Source organism: Podarcis vaucheri (assembly GCF_965113315.1).
Source record: "Podarcis vaucheri genome assembly, chromosome: 9".
Taxonomy (NCBI): Eukaryota; Metazoa; Chordata; class Lepidosauria; order Squamata; family Lacertidae; genus Podarcis; species Podarcis vaucheri.
The window spans coordinates 76,563,973-76,581,881 of NC_138767.1; the positions used below are offsets into that span (position 1 = coordinate 76,563,973).

Genomic DNA, 17,909 nt, shown 5'->3' on the forward strand with positions numbered 1-17,909 from the left:
GTCCCGGGAGGGCCTGGAGCCGAGACAACGGCCTCTCGCCTCACAGGTAAGGGGACAGGGGGATTTCATTGCTGTGCCGCTCTATGCTTTGCCGCTCGCGATTTGCGGGTTTGGGGGGCGCGTCAGAATGTCACCCCCCTTCAGGATAGCACCTGGGGCAGCCCGCCCCCCTGCCCCCCATCAGTACGCCCCTCGCCAGAAACAGGATTCGAACCCAAGAGCCCTCTGCTCACCTGGGACTCGACTTCCTGCAACGGCTTCTTGAAGCCCGTCCCTGGTTGTTTGGTCAGTGACAGACCATTCACACATTCAGGGATTCCTTCTTTCTTGCAGGGTATGGCTCCTGCACCGCTGAGGCTGCTGCCGAAACCCCCTCCCCGCAAGTAATACAGGTAAGAGGACGAAGGGAGGATTTGCACAGAGAACACCCTGCTCCAGACTTCCAGACGAACTCTCATACTTAAAACCAAGGCGTTCCTATGAGAGCCGGTATCAAAATCACAGAAATGGATAAGGCGGAACTATAGCTGATAAGGAATGCAGTGCTCAAGGTTTGGGCAAGGAGGACAGACTGTTAGGAAATCAAGCCTTATCAGGAGAAACTGGCCACTCTCCAGGCACCCGGCTTGAATCCCGGTTGACCTCCCTGTCTGCATTCTCTGGCAGGATCCAGGCTAGGTCACGATCGGCGATCCTCCTCAAGCGTGAGAAGAACACACCACTCTTCCCTGCCCCCAGGCAGGGGAAAGAGATAGACAGAAATGTATTTACATGCCTTTATTTCTGTCTTTGCAGCATTACAGAGAAACACGTCTGCTCTCTTCAAACACCAACAGCAGAGAGACAAACTCCACCTCCTGTACTTCCTGTACAGGTCAAATTACACTCTGAGCTAAATCCGGTGCTCAGCACTGTGAATAGACTGTCCCTTTGTTCCCACGGTACAATCCCAACATTCCCATCATGTTTTGCTTTCCAGCCAGCTGCAGCTCGCTGCCGCATTGCATCCATATCGTAACACAGACCTGGGCTAAAGCGAGTCTTCTTCTCCCACAGGCCACGTCGTGTATGCAACCGCCTGTACATGAAAGCCCGCCCCTTCCCCGGCGGCCTGGCCGAGGACATCGACAAAGGCGACGTCTCCGCCCGCCAGGAGCTGAAGACACGGGCCCATTACCTGGCCGAGAAGTATGAGTGGGATGTGGCCGAGGCCCGCAAGATCTGGTGCTTCGGCCCGAACGGCACTGGCCCCAACATCCTGACGGACATCACCAAGGGGGTGCAGTACCTCAACGAGATCAAGGACAGCATTGTGGCAGGCTTCCAGTGGGCCACGAAGGAGGTAAGCAAGAGTGGGCGCCCCTCATCGCAGGGCGGTGGGCTGTCTGCGTCCTGCCTTCTTGGAACGGAGCCGAGACTTGCTGCAGTTTCCAAATAATAATTTATTACTTGCACCCTGCTCATCTGGCTGGGTTTCCAACAAAATAGTAAAATACAATAGTCCGTCAAACATTAAAAGCTTCCCTAAACAGGGCTGCCTTCAGATGTCTTCTAAAAGTCTGGCAGTTGTTTTCCTCTTTGACATCTGGTGGGAGGGCGTTCCACAGGCCCTCTGCCTGGTTCCCTGTAACTTTTGAGCGCTTTGTCACATCAGCCCCTCAAGGCTGTGTTCCAGCTTTAGGAAGTTGAATCAGCCTCGTATGTGATTTCCTCTTGCCCCCTCCCCCTGAGTTGCGATGGGGCGTCCTTTTCAGGTGCTCACTTTTCCTTGCTGGGGGTTGCTTGGCCTGCGTTTCTCCTCCTTGATCGAGGGGGGTGGGGGTGTCGTCTCCGAATTCCCCTTCCTCCTGCTAGGTGCTCTGTCCGTCCCCCCACACACTACCTCTTCCTCAGGAGGAGCTGCCATGGGCAGTGGGGAGATGGTAGAGGATGAGGCTTTCAATCTCAGGGTCATAAGTTCTGGTCCCACATGGGGGGAAAGATTCCTGCATTGCAAGAGGACAAGATGACCTCTGGGATCCCTTCCGATTCCATGGGACGACTGTACTGTAGGGCAGGGATGGAAAGGGAATCAACGGATATTTGCATCTCCCCTGTTTCTAGTCTCCAATTCTCTCTTTTTATATATAATAATCATCATTTGCATCTCCCCTGTTTCTAGTCTCCAATTCTCTCTTTTTATATATAATAATCATCATTAGTTTTCAATTACAATAACACAGTAATGGCCTCATTATAGCAATGCCAAATTATATACAATTGCTAATTCCAATTATTCAGGTGCCAAATTAAATAACTTAGGTGGCCTCCCATGTGCTAGAATTGATGGTTTGATTATTTGCTTTATTTCTGCGTTCCAAAATCTTACCCATCTCAATTACACTCCAGTTAAAATAACAATCCCTCTTACAACAACTGCAGTACTAACGACATCTATTCGTATTGACATGTTACCTTAAACCTCCTGTGTGTGACAGTTATTCTGTCCATGATGTTCCTTCCCATCCTTGTAAAATATTATGCCTATCCTTTCTCAGTTGTTGCTGCTCTCCATCATATCTAGACTCCGATTCTCTGCCCCTTAGTAGATCACGCTCTTCCCATCCTCTGGTCCCCCTGGGCGACTCCTCCTCCTCCTCCTGGCTCTGACAGTTTGCAGGAAGAAGGCTGACCGTGAGCTGAAGGAAGCATCGGCCCTACCTTTGCTTCTTGGCTGCTATGGCAGAGTGCTTAATTGCTTTTTTAAAAAAAAACTACATTGCCTGCTTCAGAGAGGGAGGACAGAAAAGTTGGGTTGAATGCAAACTAGAAAATGATTTTCTCTCCCACCCTCAACCTCTCTCTTTTCTCCAGGGTGCCCTTTGCGAGGAAAACATGCGCGCCGTCCGCTTTGACGTGCACAACGTGACCCTGCACGCAGACGCTATCCACCGCGGAGGTGGCCAAATCATTCCCACGGCCAGAAGGTGCCTCTATGCCTGCGTGTTGACGGCTCAGCCCCGCCTCATGGAGCCCATCTACCTTGTGGAGATCCAGGTGGGTAACGGGAGGCAGGCTGTGTTCTTAAGAGGCGGCGGCGGCAGCCCACTGCCCTGACTCTGTGCAGTGCTGTAACGTATACCCACTTTCTTCCCCTTCCAGTGCCCAGAACAGGTTGTGGGTGGCATCTATGGCGTGCTGAACAGGAAGCGGGGGCACGTCTTTGAGGAGTCCCAGGTGGCCGGCACCCCCATGTTTGTGGTCAAGGCCTATCTCCCTGTCAACGAGTCCTTTGGTAAGCGTCAGCTTTTATCACTTGCACTTGCATCTTCCAGGTAACCTTTGTCAGCAGCTGGAGGTGTGAAGGATCGATCAGAGGTTGTCTCCTAGGCTAATCTGAGATGGCTGCTACAAAGTTGAGCAGGTCTTGCCCTGTTAGCAGACTTCTGTTCCTCTTAAGTACATTTCTGAGCACAATTCAAAGTTTGGGAATGACCTTTAAAGCCCTAAATGGCCCGTTATACCTGAAGGAACATCTCTACCCCCACCGTTCAGCTTGGACACTGAGGCCCAGCTCTGAGGGGGCCTTCTCGGTAGTGGCGCCCTCCCCGTGGAACGTCTTCCTATCAGATGTCAAGGAAATAAACTTTTAGAAGACATCTGAAGGCAACCCTGTTTATGGAAGTTTTCAATGTTTGATGTTTTCTTGTGCTTTTAATATTTTGTTGAGAGCCGCCTACAGTGGCTGGGGAAACTCAGCCAGATGGGTGGGGTATAAATTAATAAATCATTACTAATATTATTTATTAAGGTAGATGCCTCCAGGATGCTGCTTTTAGCTAAGAGAATGAGCTGGTTGTGGGGTGTGTGGGTAAACTTGAACCCCTGTATTTCTGTCTTACAGTTTTGTTTGCTTATAGTATAAACTCTTCTCTCTCTCTCCCTCTCTCTTCACAGGCTTCACTGCTGACTTGAGATCCAACACGGGTGGCCAGGCTTTCCCCCAGTGTGTGTTCGACCACTGGCAGATCCTGCCCGGAGACCCGTTCGACAACACCAGCCGCCCCTGCCAGGTGGTCGCTGAGACCCGCAAGCGCAAAGGGCTGAAGGAGGGCATTCCCGCACTAGATAACTTCCTGGACAAATTGTAAAAACCAATCAACCAAGCTGAATTAAAAATGCAACACCAGATGTAAAAGAATAAATTTAAAAATGTATGTTGTGGGACTCCAAATTTAACTTGCATAATAGCATCAGTGCTGCAGGTGTCTTGCAAAAGGCATTGGGCCACTTCCTTGCTTGATCTTCCGTCTCGGGGCAGATTTTAAAAAGAGCCGTGTCTGCATTCAGCCTTAGAGGTTCCAGGCCGTCTGCACACGAACCAGCGGGGCCGCTCACCCAGTGCCATTATAACTTCCAAAAATACATTTCCATTTGATGCAACTGAAACGTTGCCCGTCTCCATATTTATTTGACGCTCAGAGCCAAGTGAAGGGGTTTTTTTTCCTCCCTTGGTTTGCAGATTGGGGAGGACAGGCAAACTTCCGAAAAGAAAAGGGTGCGTGAAATTTCATTCCATACTCAAATACTGGATTCGATGGGGAGGAGGGGGGCAGTCTGGAGGAATTTTCTTTTAGGATTGGGAGAGAAAAGGGGGGGAGGCTTTTCTAGTTGGGCAAAAGCAGCCTCTCTGCTAAATGGGTGTCCTTGTTCAAATCAATGTATTAGTACCACTGGAATAATAAATTTAATAAGACGAGGCTGCCTGTCGTGTTGGATGTCTTTAACAGCTGTTGAGACCTGAGCCCACACACTTGAAGCAAGGGGGGAGCTCCATCTGTGCTGTACGAAAGCAGTTTTATTTAGAAAACTGGGGTTGTATGTGTGCACACAGTCCTTCGCTGGCGCCTACAGGGCTGTTGTAATGAGGCGTGCGGCAAGCATTCAGCTGTAGCCCATAGACCAGTTTGTGGTGCCCACATCAGTTTATCTGGTTCGGCAGATAATGCCCACAGGCCTCAAAAAGATCAGCGGTCCTTGACTTGTCACAGCTCCCTGATTTTGGCGTAGGTTGCTGTCATACGACCCAGGGTTGGTCTTTTCAAAAGACAATAGAATTGAAGCCTGTAGAGCAGTGTTTTTCAACCACTGTTCCGCGGCACACTAGTGTGCCGCGAGATGTTGCCTGGTGTGCCGTGGGAAAAATTGAAAAATTCGAAAGATTTTTTTTAAAAAAAATGTCAAATTTTCGCCCACTAGGCGGGCGCCGGACTGTGTCCACCCTATTTTCCATCCGTCCTGGGTGGGGATCAGATCGGATGGGATCGGATGAGAGCGGACAGGCGGTCCGCTCTCATCCGATTCCCCATAGAGAGCAGCGGGGCTCTGACATCTCTCCGCGCACAGTGGTGGTGTGCCTCGTGATTTTTTTCATGAAACAAGTGTGCCTTTGCCCAAAAAAGGTTGAAAAACACTGCTGTAGAGCATTAGCGGCTGAAGGCCTCTGGGTTTAATTTTTGTGAGTAGCTGGTCAAAAACACACAGGATGGTTTTCGCAAAGTCCCAGCAATCACATCAGGATGAGTGCTCATTAACTTGTAACCACCCCCTCTTCCCTTGCAAACAGCAGGCTCCATGAATAAAGACCAGTAGTGATTGAGTGAATGATACGTTTACGATAATTAAGATGTATATACACTTCACTGAGTAAATAAAGGGACTTGTTTCATGTTTCCTGAAACAATAGGCAAACCAAAACAAAAAGTCACACTTCTCTGAATTTAGCAAATCCAGCCCAGTGTATGCCGAAACGTCTAAATTAGGCTAAAAGTGGACATTGAAATGAACGGCAGAAAACTGCATTACTGTATATTACAGGAAATTGCTTGCATAATGTGTGTATGAGCAAAATTGCATATGAAAATCTGGATATTGGGAGAAATTTTCATTAGAACTTTTAACAAACAAGCAAACGCCCCACCCCGAAAAAACAAATGTGCAACTGAATGTGTGATTGGGAAAAATGGGAAACAAATTGCCATTTTTTATTCATTTCCACATATCACAGAAAAAAAGAAAATATTACAAAACACACACCAAGAAAAGAAAAACACAAAACAGAATTCTTCAAATCTCTAATTCTCGTTACATTGATACCTGACTTCCTCAAATCCCCTCTAACTGAATTTCATTATAACCCCTGTATAGTAGTTCTCCAAATTCATATTTCTAATAATATTCACTCCTTTCATTTACTATCCTCATCTCTTTTATTAATATTCAAATCCTTAATATTTACTACCACCTATTCTTATTCTGCCCCTAAGCCTATTTGTTACTTCCAAGAATTCCCTTATATCACAATATTTAGTTAAATATTCTTTAAATTTCTTCTATCAAATTGTCATTTGTCTTAATCACTAATCATGGTATGGCCAGATGGGGCTTATTAACCTGGGAAGGAAAAGGAAAAAGGATCCTAAACCTCCCATGCCGTGCGAAGATACCTTGGGGGAAAAGAAAGGGTTAAGGAGTAAAGTGCCCAAATCCTAAATGGATTCCCTAAAATGGTTGGGTGGTGCTTGTACACTGGCAACACCTACATCCAGGTGTCTTGCTCTGCTTTCCTTCTGTTAACGGAAAATCGAGGGTCCTCTTGGGCAAATGAAGACACCGACCAGAGCAAGTCAGAGCAAAACAGCAGCCAGTAGGCTCGGTCTTTATTTAGAAAGACTGTCGCGACAGGACTCCCACCGCCCACAAGGTGAAGCAAAATGGAAGCCCCGAACAAAAGGAGACCCCAACTTTTATTTGTTACTAATCCCCCAAGCTACACCCCCAGAATTACATCACATTTACATCATGATTATATTAAAAATAGGAGGAGCTGGGGAGGGGTTACACAGGTAATCTGAGTGTCCTGACACCTGGCCGGAATCTCCTTCCCCCTCCCCACATGAGTCACGCTTAAGAACAAAGAAGAAGGGCGAAGTTTCCTGCCCCCGGGGGGGGAATCCAGTCGAAGTTCTTTGTGAGAGTCTGTGCAGAATACACTGAGATATGCAGCTCATTGTGTCCCTGATAGCCTTCTGTCTGAGCCCATCACCTGTGGCTATCAAGGTTGTCACGTCCGCTTGGAGGGAGCACAGGGTACGTGACTGCTCGGTCAAGGGATTATGGCCGCTCCGTATCAGACCACCCCCCTTTGATAGTCCTTGTAATATCCTGCTGAACAAAAGTGGTCCGGTGAAAATCCAAAGTACGGCTGATTTTTAGCGAATTTATAGAGAATAATGTCCTTGAAGTTCAAAGCACTTTCCCTTCAGGAAGCGGCTTGCTACATTTTGATTAGATCAGTCACGGTCAATTGAACTCGGAAACTTTGTATTGAGAACTGTCAAAGGTAAGGGGAAAGTGCGGCAGTAGCCTGCAGTACCAGCGTGGCTGCCGCAAGGGGCGCTGTTCGATAACGCTGATTGGCTAAGGCGGCCGCCGGTTGACAGCAAATCCTGGTCGTCCGGTCTACTCGTAATAAAGATAGGCCTATGCGGAGTGCCGTGGCGTGAAACTGTCAAGCTAGCGCTTCCTTATTTACGGAAGGCTTCTTTAAGAGGTGGCCCTCTAGAGGGACACCTCTGGGCTAAGGAGGGAAGATGCGTGTACGTGTGAGTGTGGTGCTTGTGCGAACATGTGTTAGTGTGGGGGGGGGGCGATTTCCGGCGACACTTTGGACCCCATCAGCGAGTCTTGTCATTGGGCAGCGCAGGACCCCCATATTCGCTGCCCAGGCTTACGCCCCCCTGGGGTTGTTACTTGGGTGCTGCTAACAGTGGTTTGATTTCACCCCTGGAGGTGTACTCCATTGTCTTTTGAGACAGCCTGATATCTACAAGCATTGAGGTCACGCAGTCTGGCCTGCTGGTAAAAAGTAAAGGTAAAGGGACCCCTGACCATTAGGTCTAGTCGTGACCGACTCTGGGCTGGCGGCGCTCATCTCGCTTTATCGGCCAAGGGAGCGTACAGCTGGTCATGTGGCCAGCAGGAGTAAGCCGCTTCTGGCGAACCAGAGCAGCGCACGGAAACGCCGTTTCCCTTCCTGCTGGAGTGGTACCTATTTATCTACTTGCACTGGCGTGCTTCCGAACTGCTAGGTTGGCAGGAGCAGGGACCGAGCAACGGGAGCTCACCCCATTGCGGGGATTTCAGCCGCCGGCCTGATCGGCAAGTCCTAGGCTCTGTGGTTTAACCCACAGCGCCACCCGCGTCTGGCCTGCTAGTACCTGCCAGCCTAATGGCTCTTAAGGTAGACTCAGCCTGAAGTTTGTGTTTGGGGAGGCTCATGTTAGATATATTCAGGTGGGGAATATTTTGGGCTTCGGGGTCCGGACCTTTACTACCTGGCCCCACCGAGTGGGCGGACTGGCTGCGTGGGGCAACCCACAGGTCAATCGCACGGCATCATGTACACGTGAGTTGTCTCCACCTGTCAAAATTCCTTATGGAGGGCTCCCAACAGCTGGCTGCACAAAGGGCGTTGTGTATTGCCAGTCCCAACCCTGCATTTTACCAGCTGATGGGCACCGGGAACACACTGCTCCAAGCAAAAAGGAACAATCGACCCGTCCCTTGCGATCTGTGTTTGCTATCTAGCACGGGTCAAAAAACTATGGACTGAAGCTCAACATCCAAAAAACAAAGATCATGGCCACTGGTCCCATCACCTCCTGGCAAATAGAAAGGGAAGAAATGGAGGAAGTGAGAGATTTTACTTTCTTGGGCTCCATGATCACTGCAGATGGTGAAATTAAAATACCTTTACTCACGTACTGTCTGAAACCCAAGGGATGCCAGTGAGTCCCCCCCCCCTTTCCTCCCCCTCTACATTAAGTGTAAACTGTAAGCAGAAATGCAGGCGTCGCTCCCATGTTGTAGCTTGGGAAGTCAGAGGTTGGTTGTAAGGTCTCGACAAGCTGATCCCCACCGCTTTAGGGAACATGGTGACTTGTCTTTGTTTAGTCATGTCCGACTCTGTATGCTGTTTTCTTGAACCAAGAATCAGTTGCACTGACAGGCTCTGCTTCTTGTGTCTTGTGCCTGCATCTGAACCCAGCCTTGACAATTATGGAGCCATCGCCTGCACCTGTTCTTCAACCCCATTCCCATGCCAACTTGCTCTCTCCATTTTTGCAACAACAACAAAAAACAACCTTCGCACCCCATTTTCTCCCTTGACCCCTCCTTGCTTTTCTCAACTCTCCCTTGAACTCAGATCACAACCCATTTCCATTCCTTTCCTCCTCTCCTGTTGCACAGCCACAGTACTGTATCTTTAAGCTGAACAGACTTTAAAGAGCCTGACTGCAGTGGCGTAGCGTGGGGGGTGCAGGGGGGGCCGGCCGCACATCTGGGGGTTAGGGTTAGGGGGCGCAAATCCACGGGTTAGGGGGCACAAATTACTTGCCTTGCCGTGGGTGCTGACAACCCACGCTACGCCACTGCCTGGCTGTCAGTTAGCTTGTTCTGTTAGAGAAGTTCATTGATGGATGTTGTACATAAATGGGTGTTCGCTTGTTAATAAAACGTCTCTTCGAAATTGCTACACTCAATCTGAAACTTCATGTTGAAGACCAGACATGGTTGTTGTTGTTGTTGAGTCGCTTAGTCGTGTCCGACTCTTTGTGACCCCCTGGACCAGAGCACGCCAGGCACTCCTGTCTTCCACTGCCTCCCGCCATTTGGTCAAACTCATGTTAGTAGCTTTGAGAACACTGTCCCACCATCTCGTCCTCTGTCGTCCCCTTCTCCTTGCGCCCTCCATATTTCCCAACATCAGGGTCTTTTTCACGGAGAAAAAAAAATATTTAAAAGAACATACAGTTATACCTTGGATCTCAAACGCCTTGCATTCCGGTCCCCAAATACTGCAACCCCGGAATGAGTGTTCTGGTTTGCAAACGTTCTTTGGAAGCCAAACGTCCGACGCAGGGCCAGATTGAGGCCCGAAGGTACTGAAGGTAATGGGGCCTGTAATAGGTATGAGTTACTCATGCGTAAGCTGGTGCCTTTCTCAGTTAATTTGCCTTGTTAAACCTTTCTGACTGCACAGCCCCTTCTCATGGTGGCTGCCTCAGTCACTGGCAGAATCCGTCAGTGGGCGTTTCTTGAACCTCTTCCAACATAAAAGTTGTTTGACACCCAGTCTTCTCCTCCTCCTCTCACTGCGCGGGAGTCTTCTGCGCAGGGAAGGCGTGGGTAGCGGAGGACCTGGGCTCTCCTCACTGATGTCCAGTGAAGAGTCCTGGAGCCCTCTCTCCAATTTCCCCATCTGCCCCCCTTCATCCCTGGTGTTGCGCTGATTGGCTTCCCCCTCTACTGAGCTGTTTCTCCCCCTGCTGCTGGGTCCTTCGCCAGCATCATCTGGGAGCCTCCCCTTCGCCTCTCGCTCCGATGTCAGTTCCCTGACAGGGCCCTTTATATGTCCAGCTGTCCTTTGTCAAAAACAAATTGCTGCTGTTTTTTGTGTTGAATATATGCTACCATTCGCATCCAGAAGCGAACGTAACTAGCGATGGCACATCTCCGCACACACACACGCGTCACTTTTTGCCTTTCTGCGCATGCGCGTGACATCATTTTGAGCGTCGGTGTATGCATGAGCGTCGAAACCTGGAAGTAACACGCTCTAGTCCAACACCCTGCAATTTGCAATAATCTCAGCTCAAGAACCCATGGCAGGTGGCCGCCCCAAGCTCTGCTGAAAACCTCCAAGGAAGGAGAGTCTATCACCTTCTGAGGGATTTCCTCTCACTGTCAAACAGCTCTTGCTGTCAGAAAGTTCTTCCTGGAGTCGGACTCTCCTTCCTGGTCGCTTGAAGCCAGGGCTTCAGGTCCTGAGGGCCTCTGGAGCAGGAGAAGACAAGCTTCCTCCCTGTGACGCCCTTGATATATTGGCAGGGCTCTCATATCCATGTCCGGAGGGACAGGGAGCAAAACATCTCTCTCTCCCCTTTCCCCACCCCATGCAGAAGGGCAAGGGGTCTGTGCATCTGGCTGGGAAGAAGGTGGTGGGAGTGTGGAGTCCAGCCAGGGGCTGGCTGTGGGCAGGATCCTTGCACTGCCGGGGGTTGGACTAGATGCCCCTTGGCACCCCTTCCAACTCTGCCATGCTCTGATTCTTTCGAGCACCAGAAGGAATGGGCGGGGGAGCAAGATGTAGAAGAAAGGGAGGCACAACCACACCCCCAACAGCCCCCTCTGGCCTGATCCACGGGGGCCTCATCCCAGCACACTTTGACGCCCCTAGTTTTATTTTTCTTCATTCAGCTACCAGACAACCCAGCAGCCTGGCCCCTGTTTGCCAGCCTATGTCACAAAGTGCTGCTTTGCAAGCAAGCCTGATAATGCCCTGCAAGGGGGATGCCTGTCAGATGACAGTGAGAGTTGGTAGAGAAAGATGGATTCTCCAGGTAAGAGGCCTAGAGGAGATGAGTGGCAATATTATTATTGTGAGGTGATGCTATTACAATTCCAAAGCAGGGAGGGAGGGGGAAGAGAGAGAGAGAGTGGAATTCTGGTGGAGATGGAAGATGGAAGGAGGCTTTTAAAAGCAGTTTGAAAGGGGGGCAGGTGAGAGGCGGTTGAGAGCGGTGGGTTCTAGAAGGCGGCACGAGGGGGGGGCTGAAGCTGAGCTGCACACAGCCGTCATTTCTCCGAGAATGTGGCTGTTTAACGCAGCAAGAAAAGGCTCTCTCCAGACTTGGAAGCGAGAAGATTCTTTTGATTCAGGTGAGCCATGGAGCCAGGGCTTGGCTTGTACAGAAATTGTACCTCAGGTTAAGAACTTTGCTTCAGGATGAGGACAGAAATCGTGCTCTGGCGGCGCGGCGGCAGCGGAAGGCCCCATTAGCAAAAGTGGTACCTCAGGTTAAGAACAGTTTCAGGTTAAGAACAGACCTCCAGAACGAATTAAGTTCTTAACCCGAGCCACCACTGTGCTGCTAAAGCCCAGATGCCTCACACCCCCCTCCAAGCTTCACAGAACTGGGCTATGCCTGATTATCGTCTCCCAAAGCAACTTGTTGTTGTTTAGTCGTGTCCGCCTCTTCATGACCCCCCTGGACCAGAGCACGCCAGGCACTCCTGTCTTCCACTGCCTCCCGCAGTTTGGTCAGACTCATGCTGGTAGCTTCGAGAACAGTGTCCAACCATCTCGTCCTCTTCCATCCCCTTCTCCTTGTGCCCTCCATTTTTCCCAACATCAGGGTCTTTTCCAGGGAGTCTTCTCTTCTCCTGAGGTGGCCAAAGTCTTGCAGCCTCAGTTTCAGGATCTGTCCTTCCAGTGAGCACTCAGGGCTAATTTCCTTCAGAATGGAGAGGTTTGATCTTCTTGCACTCCATGGGACCCTCAAGAGTCTCCTTCCAGCACCATAATTCAAAAGCATCCATTCTTTGGCGATCAGCCTTCTTTACGGTCCAGCTCTCACTTCCGTTCATCACTGCTGGGAAAACCATAGCTTGAACTATACGGACCTTTGTTGGCAAGGTGATGTCTCTGCTTTTTAAGATGCTGTCCAGGTTTGTCATTGCTTTTCTCCCAAGAAGCAGGCGTCTTTTAATTTCGTGACTGCTGTCACCATCTGCAGTGATCATGGAACCCAAGAAAGTAAAATCTCTCACTGCCTCCATTTCTCCCCCTTCTTGCATTTCCTTTTCATTGGGATGTTTTTTTGTTTTCGTTCTCGGTCCACATACTGCTTAAGCCTGTCTTGTAGAATTTTAAGCATAACCTTGCTAGTGTGTGAAATGAGTGCAATTGTGCGCTAGTTGGAGCATTCTTTGGCACTGCCCTTCTTTGGGATTGGGATGTAGACTGATCTTCTCCAATCCTCTGGCCACTGCTGAGTTTTCCAAACTTGCTGGCATATTGAGTGTAGCACCTTAACAGCATCATCGTTTAAAAATTTAAATAGTTCAGCTGGAATATCATCACTTCCACTGGCCTTGTTATTAGCAGAGCTTTCTAAGGCCCATTTGACTTCACTCTCCAGGATGTCTGGCTCAAACAATTTTAACAAACAAAACAACACAAACAAACACAAAACAGACCAAAAACATGTATAATTTCAAATCCTTATTTCCATATAACTTATTTCCCAGACTCCCCCATACCTCCCCTTACTGCATTCTAATTTCAAACTTTTTTCCCAACAAATTCTTACTCTCAATCTTCTCAAATTTAGAACCTCCTTTCTTCTTTTCAATCTTAATCTTTACAGCTGTAAACCCCTTAATTTATAGAACCAGCGCCATTCTAACACTCATTAATTGTGGTAGGTTAATTCCGTGGGGAATCCATTCCCCACATGTGCAGGGAGGTCGTGGCGCTGACCTGAGTGAAACAGGGCTGGGTTGGGGGGTTGCAGTCCCGTCTCGCCCCAGCCCCTTGCTCCCCTCCTTCCAAGCCAGGGGTCAGGCGCCCAGGCAAGAGCAGGCTGGCAGCCTGTGGCGACGTGGGCATGGGCAGCCTGCCAGGGGTGTTGGTTCTGCCCCCCTAGAGAGTACAGTGTCCTTCTTCTTTTGCAGGGCCGTGGTTTGGGGAAGGAGCAGCAGCCCAGCGGTGCAGGAAAACCCAGGAACATCCGGAGGTATGTTGTGACTTTGTGTGGCCGGGGAAGTGTTTCCCAGGGATCATGGGGGTGGAGGAGGAAACCTGATTTAGAGATCCCTATAGTTTTATGGAGAGGGTTTCTCTGTGGTCCAGGCAGGGCCCTAGCTAGGGGGTGGTGAGATGGGCCCCCACCAGGGGCGCAGGTGAGAGGTGGGGCACAAAATTGGCTCATAGATATGTCTAAATATATAGATGACAATAAGAAATATTACAAATATATAGATATATAAATATATAGATGATAATAAGAAATATCAACAACCTCAGATATGCAGATGACACAACCTTGATGGCAGAAAGTGAGGAGGAATTAAAGAACCTTTTAATGGGGGTGAAAGAGGAGAGTGCAAAAGATGGTCTGAAGCTCAACCTCAAAAAAACGAAGATCATGGCCACTGGGCCCATCACCGCCTGGCAAATAGAAGGGGAAGAAATGGAGGCAGTGAGAGATTTTACTTTCTTGGGCTCCATGATCACTGCAGATGGTGACAGCAGTCACGAAATTAAAAGATGCCTGCTTCTTGGGAGAAAGGCGATGGCAAACCTAGACAACATCTTAAAAAGCAGAGACATCACCTTGCCAACAAAGGTCTGGCTGGGAGCCAGGCGCCGGCTGATGTCTCCCTTTGTATTGCAGCGAGGAGAAGGCTCAGCTTGGGAGCCGCCGCGTCCCGGGAGGGCCTGGAGCCGAGACAACGGCCTCTCGCCTCACAGGTAAGGGGACAGGGGGATTTCATTGCTGTGCCACTCTATGCTTTGCCACTCGCGATTTGCGGGTTTGGGGGGCGCGTCAGAATGTCACCCCCCTTCAGGATAGCACCTGGGGCAGCCCGCCCCCCTGCCCCCATCAGTACGCCCCTCGCCAGAAACAGGATTCGAACCCAAGAGCCCTCTGCTCACCTGGGACTTGACTTCCTGCAACGGCTTCTTGAAGCCCGTCCCTGGTTGTTTGGTCAGTGACAGACCATTCACACATTCAGGGATTCCTTCTTTCTTGCAGGGTATGGCTCCTGCACCGCTGAGGCTGCTGCCGAAACCCCCTCCCCGCAAGTAATACAGGTAAGAGGACGAAGGGAGGATTTGCACAGAGAACACCCTGCTCCAGACTTCCAGACGAACTCTCATACTTAAAACCAAGGCGTTCCTATGAGAGCTGGTATCAAAATCACAGAAATGGATAAGGCGGAACTATAGCTGATAAGGAATGCAGTGCTCAAGGTTTGGGCAAGGAGGACAGACTGTTAGGAAATCAAGCCTTATCAGGAGAAACTGGCCACTCTCCAGGCACCCGGCTTGAATCCCGGTTGACCTCCCTGTCTGCATTCTCTGGCAGGATCCAGGCTAGGTCACGATCGGCGATCCTCCTCAAGCGTGAGAAGAACACACCACTCTTCCCTGCCCCCAGGCAGGGGAAAGAGATAGACAGAAATGTATTTACATGCCTTTATTTCTGTCTTTGCAGCGTTACAGAGAAACACGTCTGCTTTCTTCAAACACCAACAGCAGAGAGACAAACTCCACCTCCTGTACTTCCTGTACAGGTCAAATTACACTCTGAGCTAAATCCAGTGCTCCGCACTGTGAATAGACTGTCCCTTTGTTCCCACGGTACAATCCCAACATTCCCATCATGTTTTGCTTTCCAGCCAGCTGCAGCTCGCTGCCGCATTGCATCCATATCGTAACACAGACCTGAGCTAAAGCGAGTCTTCTTCTCCCACAGGCCACGTCGTGTATGCAACCACCTGTACATGAAAGCCCACCCCTTCCCCGGCGGCCTGGCCGAGGACATCGACAAAGGCGACATCTCCGCCCGCCAGGAGCTGAAAACACGGGCCCGTTACCTGGCCGAGAAGTATGAGTGTGACGTGGCCGAGGCCCGCAAGATCTGGTGCTTCGGCCCGGACGGCACTGGCCCCAACATCCTGACGGACATCACCAAGGGGGTGCAGTACCTCAACGAGATCAAGGACAGCGTTGTGGCAGGCTTCCAGTGGGCCACGAAGAAGGTAAGCAAGAGTGGGCGCCCCTCATCGCAGGGCGGTGGGCTGTCTGCGTCCTGCCTTCTTGGAACGGAGCAGAGACTTGCTGCAGTTTCCGAATAATAATTTATTACTTGCACCCTGCTCATCTGGCTGGGTTTCCAACAAAATAGTAAAATACAATAGTCTGTCAAACATTAAAAGCTTCCCTAAACAGGGCTGCCTTCAGATGTCTTCTAAAAGTCTGGCAGTTGTTTTCCTCTTTGACATCTGGTGGGAGGGCGTTCCACAGGCCCTCTGCCTGGTTCCCTGTAGCTTTTGAGTGCTTTGTCACATCAGCCCCTCAAGGCTGTGTTCCAGCTTTAGGAAGTTGAATCAGCCTCGTATGTGATTTCCTCTTGGCCCTCCCCCTGAGTTGCGATGGGGCGTCCTTTTCAGGTGTTCACTTTTCCTTGCTGGGGGTTGCTTGGCCTGCGATTCTCCTCCTTGATCGAGGGGGGTGGGGGTGTCGTCTCCGAATTCCCCTTCCTCCTGCTAGGTGCTCTGTCCATTCCCCCTCTGAGGGCATGGGTTAGAATCATAGAATAGAATCATAGAGTTGGAAGAGACCGCAAGGGCCATCGAGTCCAACCCCCTGCCAAGCAGGAAACACCATCAGAGCACTCCTGACATATGGTTGTCAAGCCTCTGCTTAAAGACCTCCAAAGCAGGAGACTCCACCACACTCCTTGGCAGCAAATTCCACTGTCGAACAGCTCTTACTGTCAGGAAGTTCTTCCTAATGTTTAGGTGGAATCTTCTTTCTTGTAGTTTGGATCCATTGCTCCGTGTCCGCTTCTCTGGAGCAGCAGAAAACAACCTTTCTCCCTCCTCTAGGTGACCTCCTTTTATATATTTGAACATGGCTATCATATCACCCCTTAACCTCCTCTTCTCCAGGCTAAACATGCCCAGCTCCCTTAGCCGTTCCTCATAAGGCATCGTTTCCAGGCCTTTGACCAGTACTGCCCAGCACACACACACTACCTCTTCCTCAGGAGGAGCTGCCATGGGCAGTGGGGAGATGGTAGAGGATGAGGCTTTCAACCTCAGGGTCATGAGTTCTGGTCTCACATAGGGGGAAAGATTCCTGCATTGCAAGAGGAGAAGATGACCTCTGGGATCCCTTCCGATTCCATGGGACGACTGTACTGCGGGGCAGGGATGGAAAGGGAATCAACGGATATTTGCATCTCCCCTGTTTCTAGTCTCCAATTCTCTCTTTTTATATATAATAATCATCATTAGTTTTCAATTTCAATAACCCGGTAATTGCCTCGTTATAGCAATGCCAAATTATATACAATTGCTAATTCCAATTATTCAGATGCCAAATTAAATAGGTGGCCTCCCATGTGCTAGAATCGATGGTTTGATTATTTGCTTTATTTCTGCGTTCCAAAATCTTGCCCATCTCAATTACACTCCAGTTAAAATAACAATCCCTCTTACAACAACTGCAGTACTAACGACATCTATTCGTATTGACATGTTACCTTAAACCTCCTGTGTGTGACAGTTATTCTGTCCATGATGTTCCTTCCCATCCTTGTAAAATATTATGCCTATCCTTTCTCAGTTGTTGCTGCTCTCCATCATATCTAGACTCCGATTCTCCGCCCCTTAGTAGATCACGCTCTTCCCATCCTCTGGTCCCCCTGGGCGTCGACTCCTCTTCTTGGCTGCTATGGCAGAGTGCTTAATTGCTTTTTTTTAAAAAAAAAAAAAACTATGTTTCCTGCTTCAGAGAGGAAGGACAGCAAAGTTGGGTTGAATGCAAACTGGAAAATGATTTTCTCTCCCACCCTCAACCTCTCTCTTTTCTCCAGGGTGCCCTTTGCGAGGAAAACATGCGCGCCGTCCGCTTTGACGTGCACGACGTGACCCTGCACGCGGACGCCATCCACCGCGGAGGTGGCCAAATCATTCCCACGGCCAGAAGGTATGGCCAGATGGGGCTTATGAAGGCAACCCTGTTTAGGGAAGTTTTCAATGTTTGATGTTTTCTTGTGCTTTTAATATTTTGTTGAGAGCCGCCTACAGTGGCTGGGGAAACTCAGCCAGATGGGTGGGGTATAAATTAATAAATCATTACTAATATTATTTATTAAGGTAGATGCCTCCAGGATGCTGCTTTTAGCTAAGACAATGAGCTGGTTGTGGGATGTGTGGGTAAACTTGGAACACCCGTATTTCTGTCTTACAGTTTTGTTTGCTTAGAGTATAAACTCTTCTCTCTCCCT

The 17,909-nt window shown here is 49.7% G+C and overlaps 2 protein-coding genes across 4 annotated transcripts in view; both read left to right on the forward strand.

The window, feature by feature from the left end:
- The window catches only part of LOC309540211 (elongation factor 2-like), a 51,214-nt gene that overhangs the window by 32,801 nt on the left and 504 nt on the right, over positions 1-17,909 (forward strand). Inside the window, exons 1-4 of one of the 3 annotated variants that reach the window (XM_082236832.1) lie at positions 1,047-1,342; positions 2,854-3,036; positions 3,142-3,274; positions 3,937-4,196. In XM_082236832.1, the coding sequence (XP_082092958.1) occupies positions 1,085-1,342; positions 2,854-3,036; positions 3,142-3,274; positions 3,937-4,130 (768 nt within the window). In that variant the 5' untranslated portion in view covers positions 1,047-1,084 and the 3' untranslated portion in view covers positions 4,131-4,196. Of the gene's footprint in view, positions 1-1,043; positions 1,343-2,853; positions 3,037-3,141; positions 3,275-3,936; positions 4,197-17,909 lie in introns of those variants that run through there. The other 2 variants (XM_082236833.1, XM_082236834.1) reach the window with 2 other exon arrangements.
- On the forward strand, positions 11,432-17,893 carry LOC309541058 (elongation factor 2-like; the record flags this gene model as incomplete). Its single annotated transcript, XM_082238468.1, has 6 exons — positions 11,432-11,444; positions 13,561-13,622; positions 14,283-14,359; positions 15,369-15,654; positions 17,496-17,608; positions 17,887-17,893. 6 exons carry the CDS (start codon positions 11,432-11,434, stop codon positions 17,891-17,893), a joined length of 558 nt encoding a protein of 185 aa, XP_082094594.1.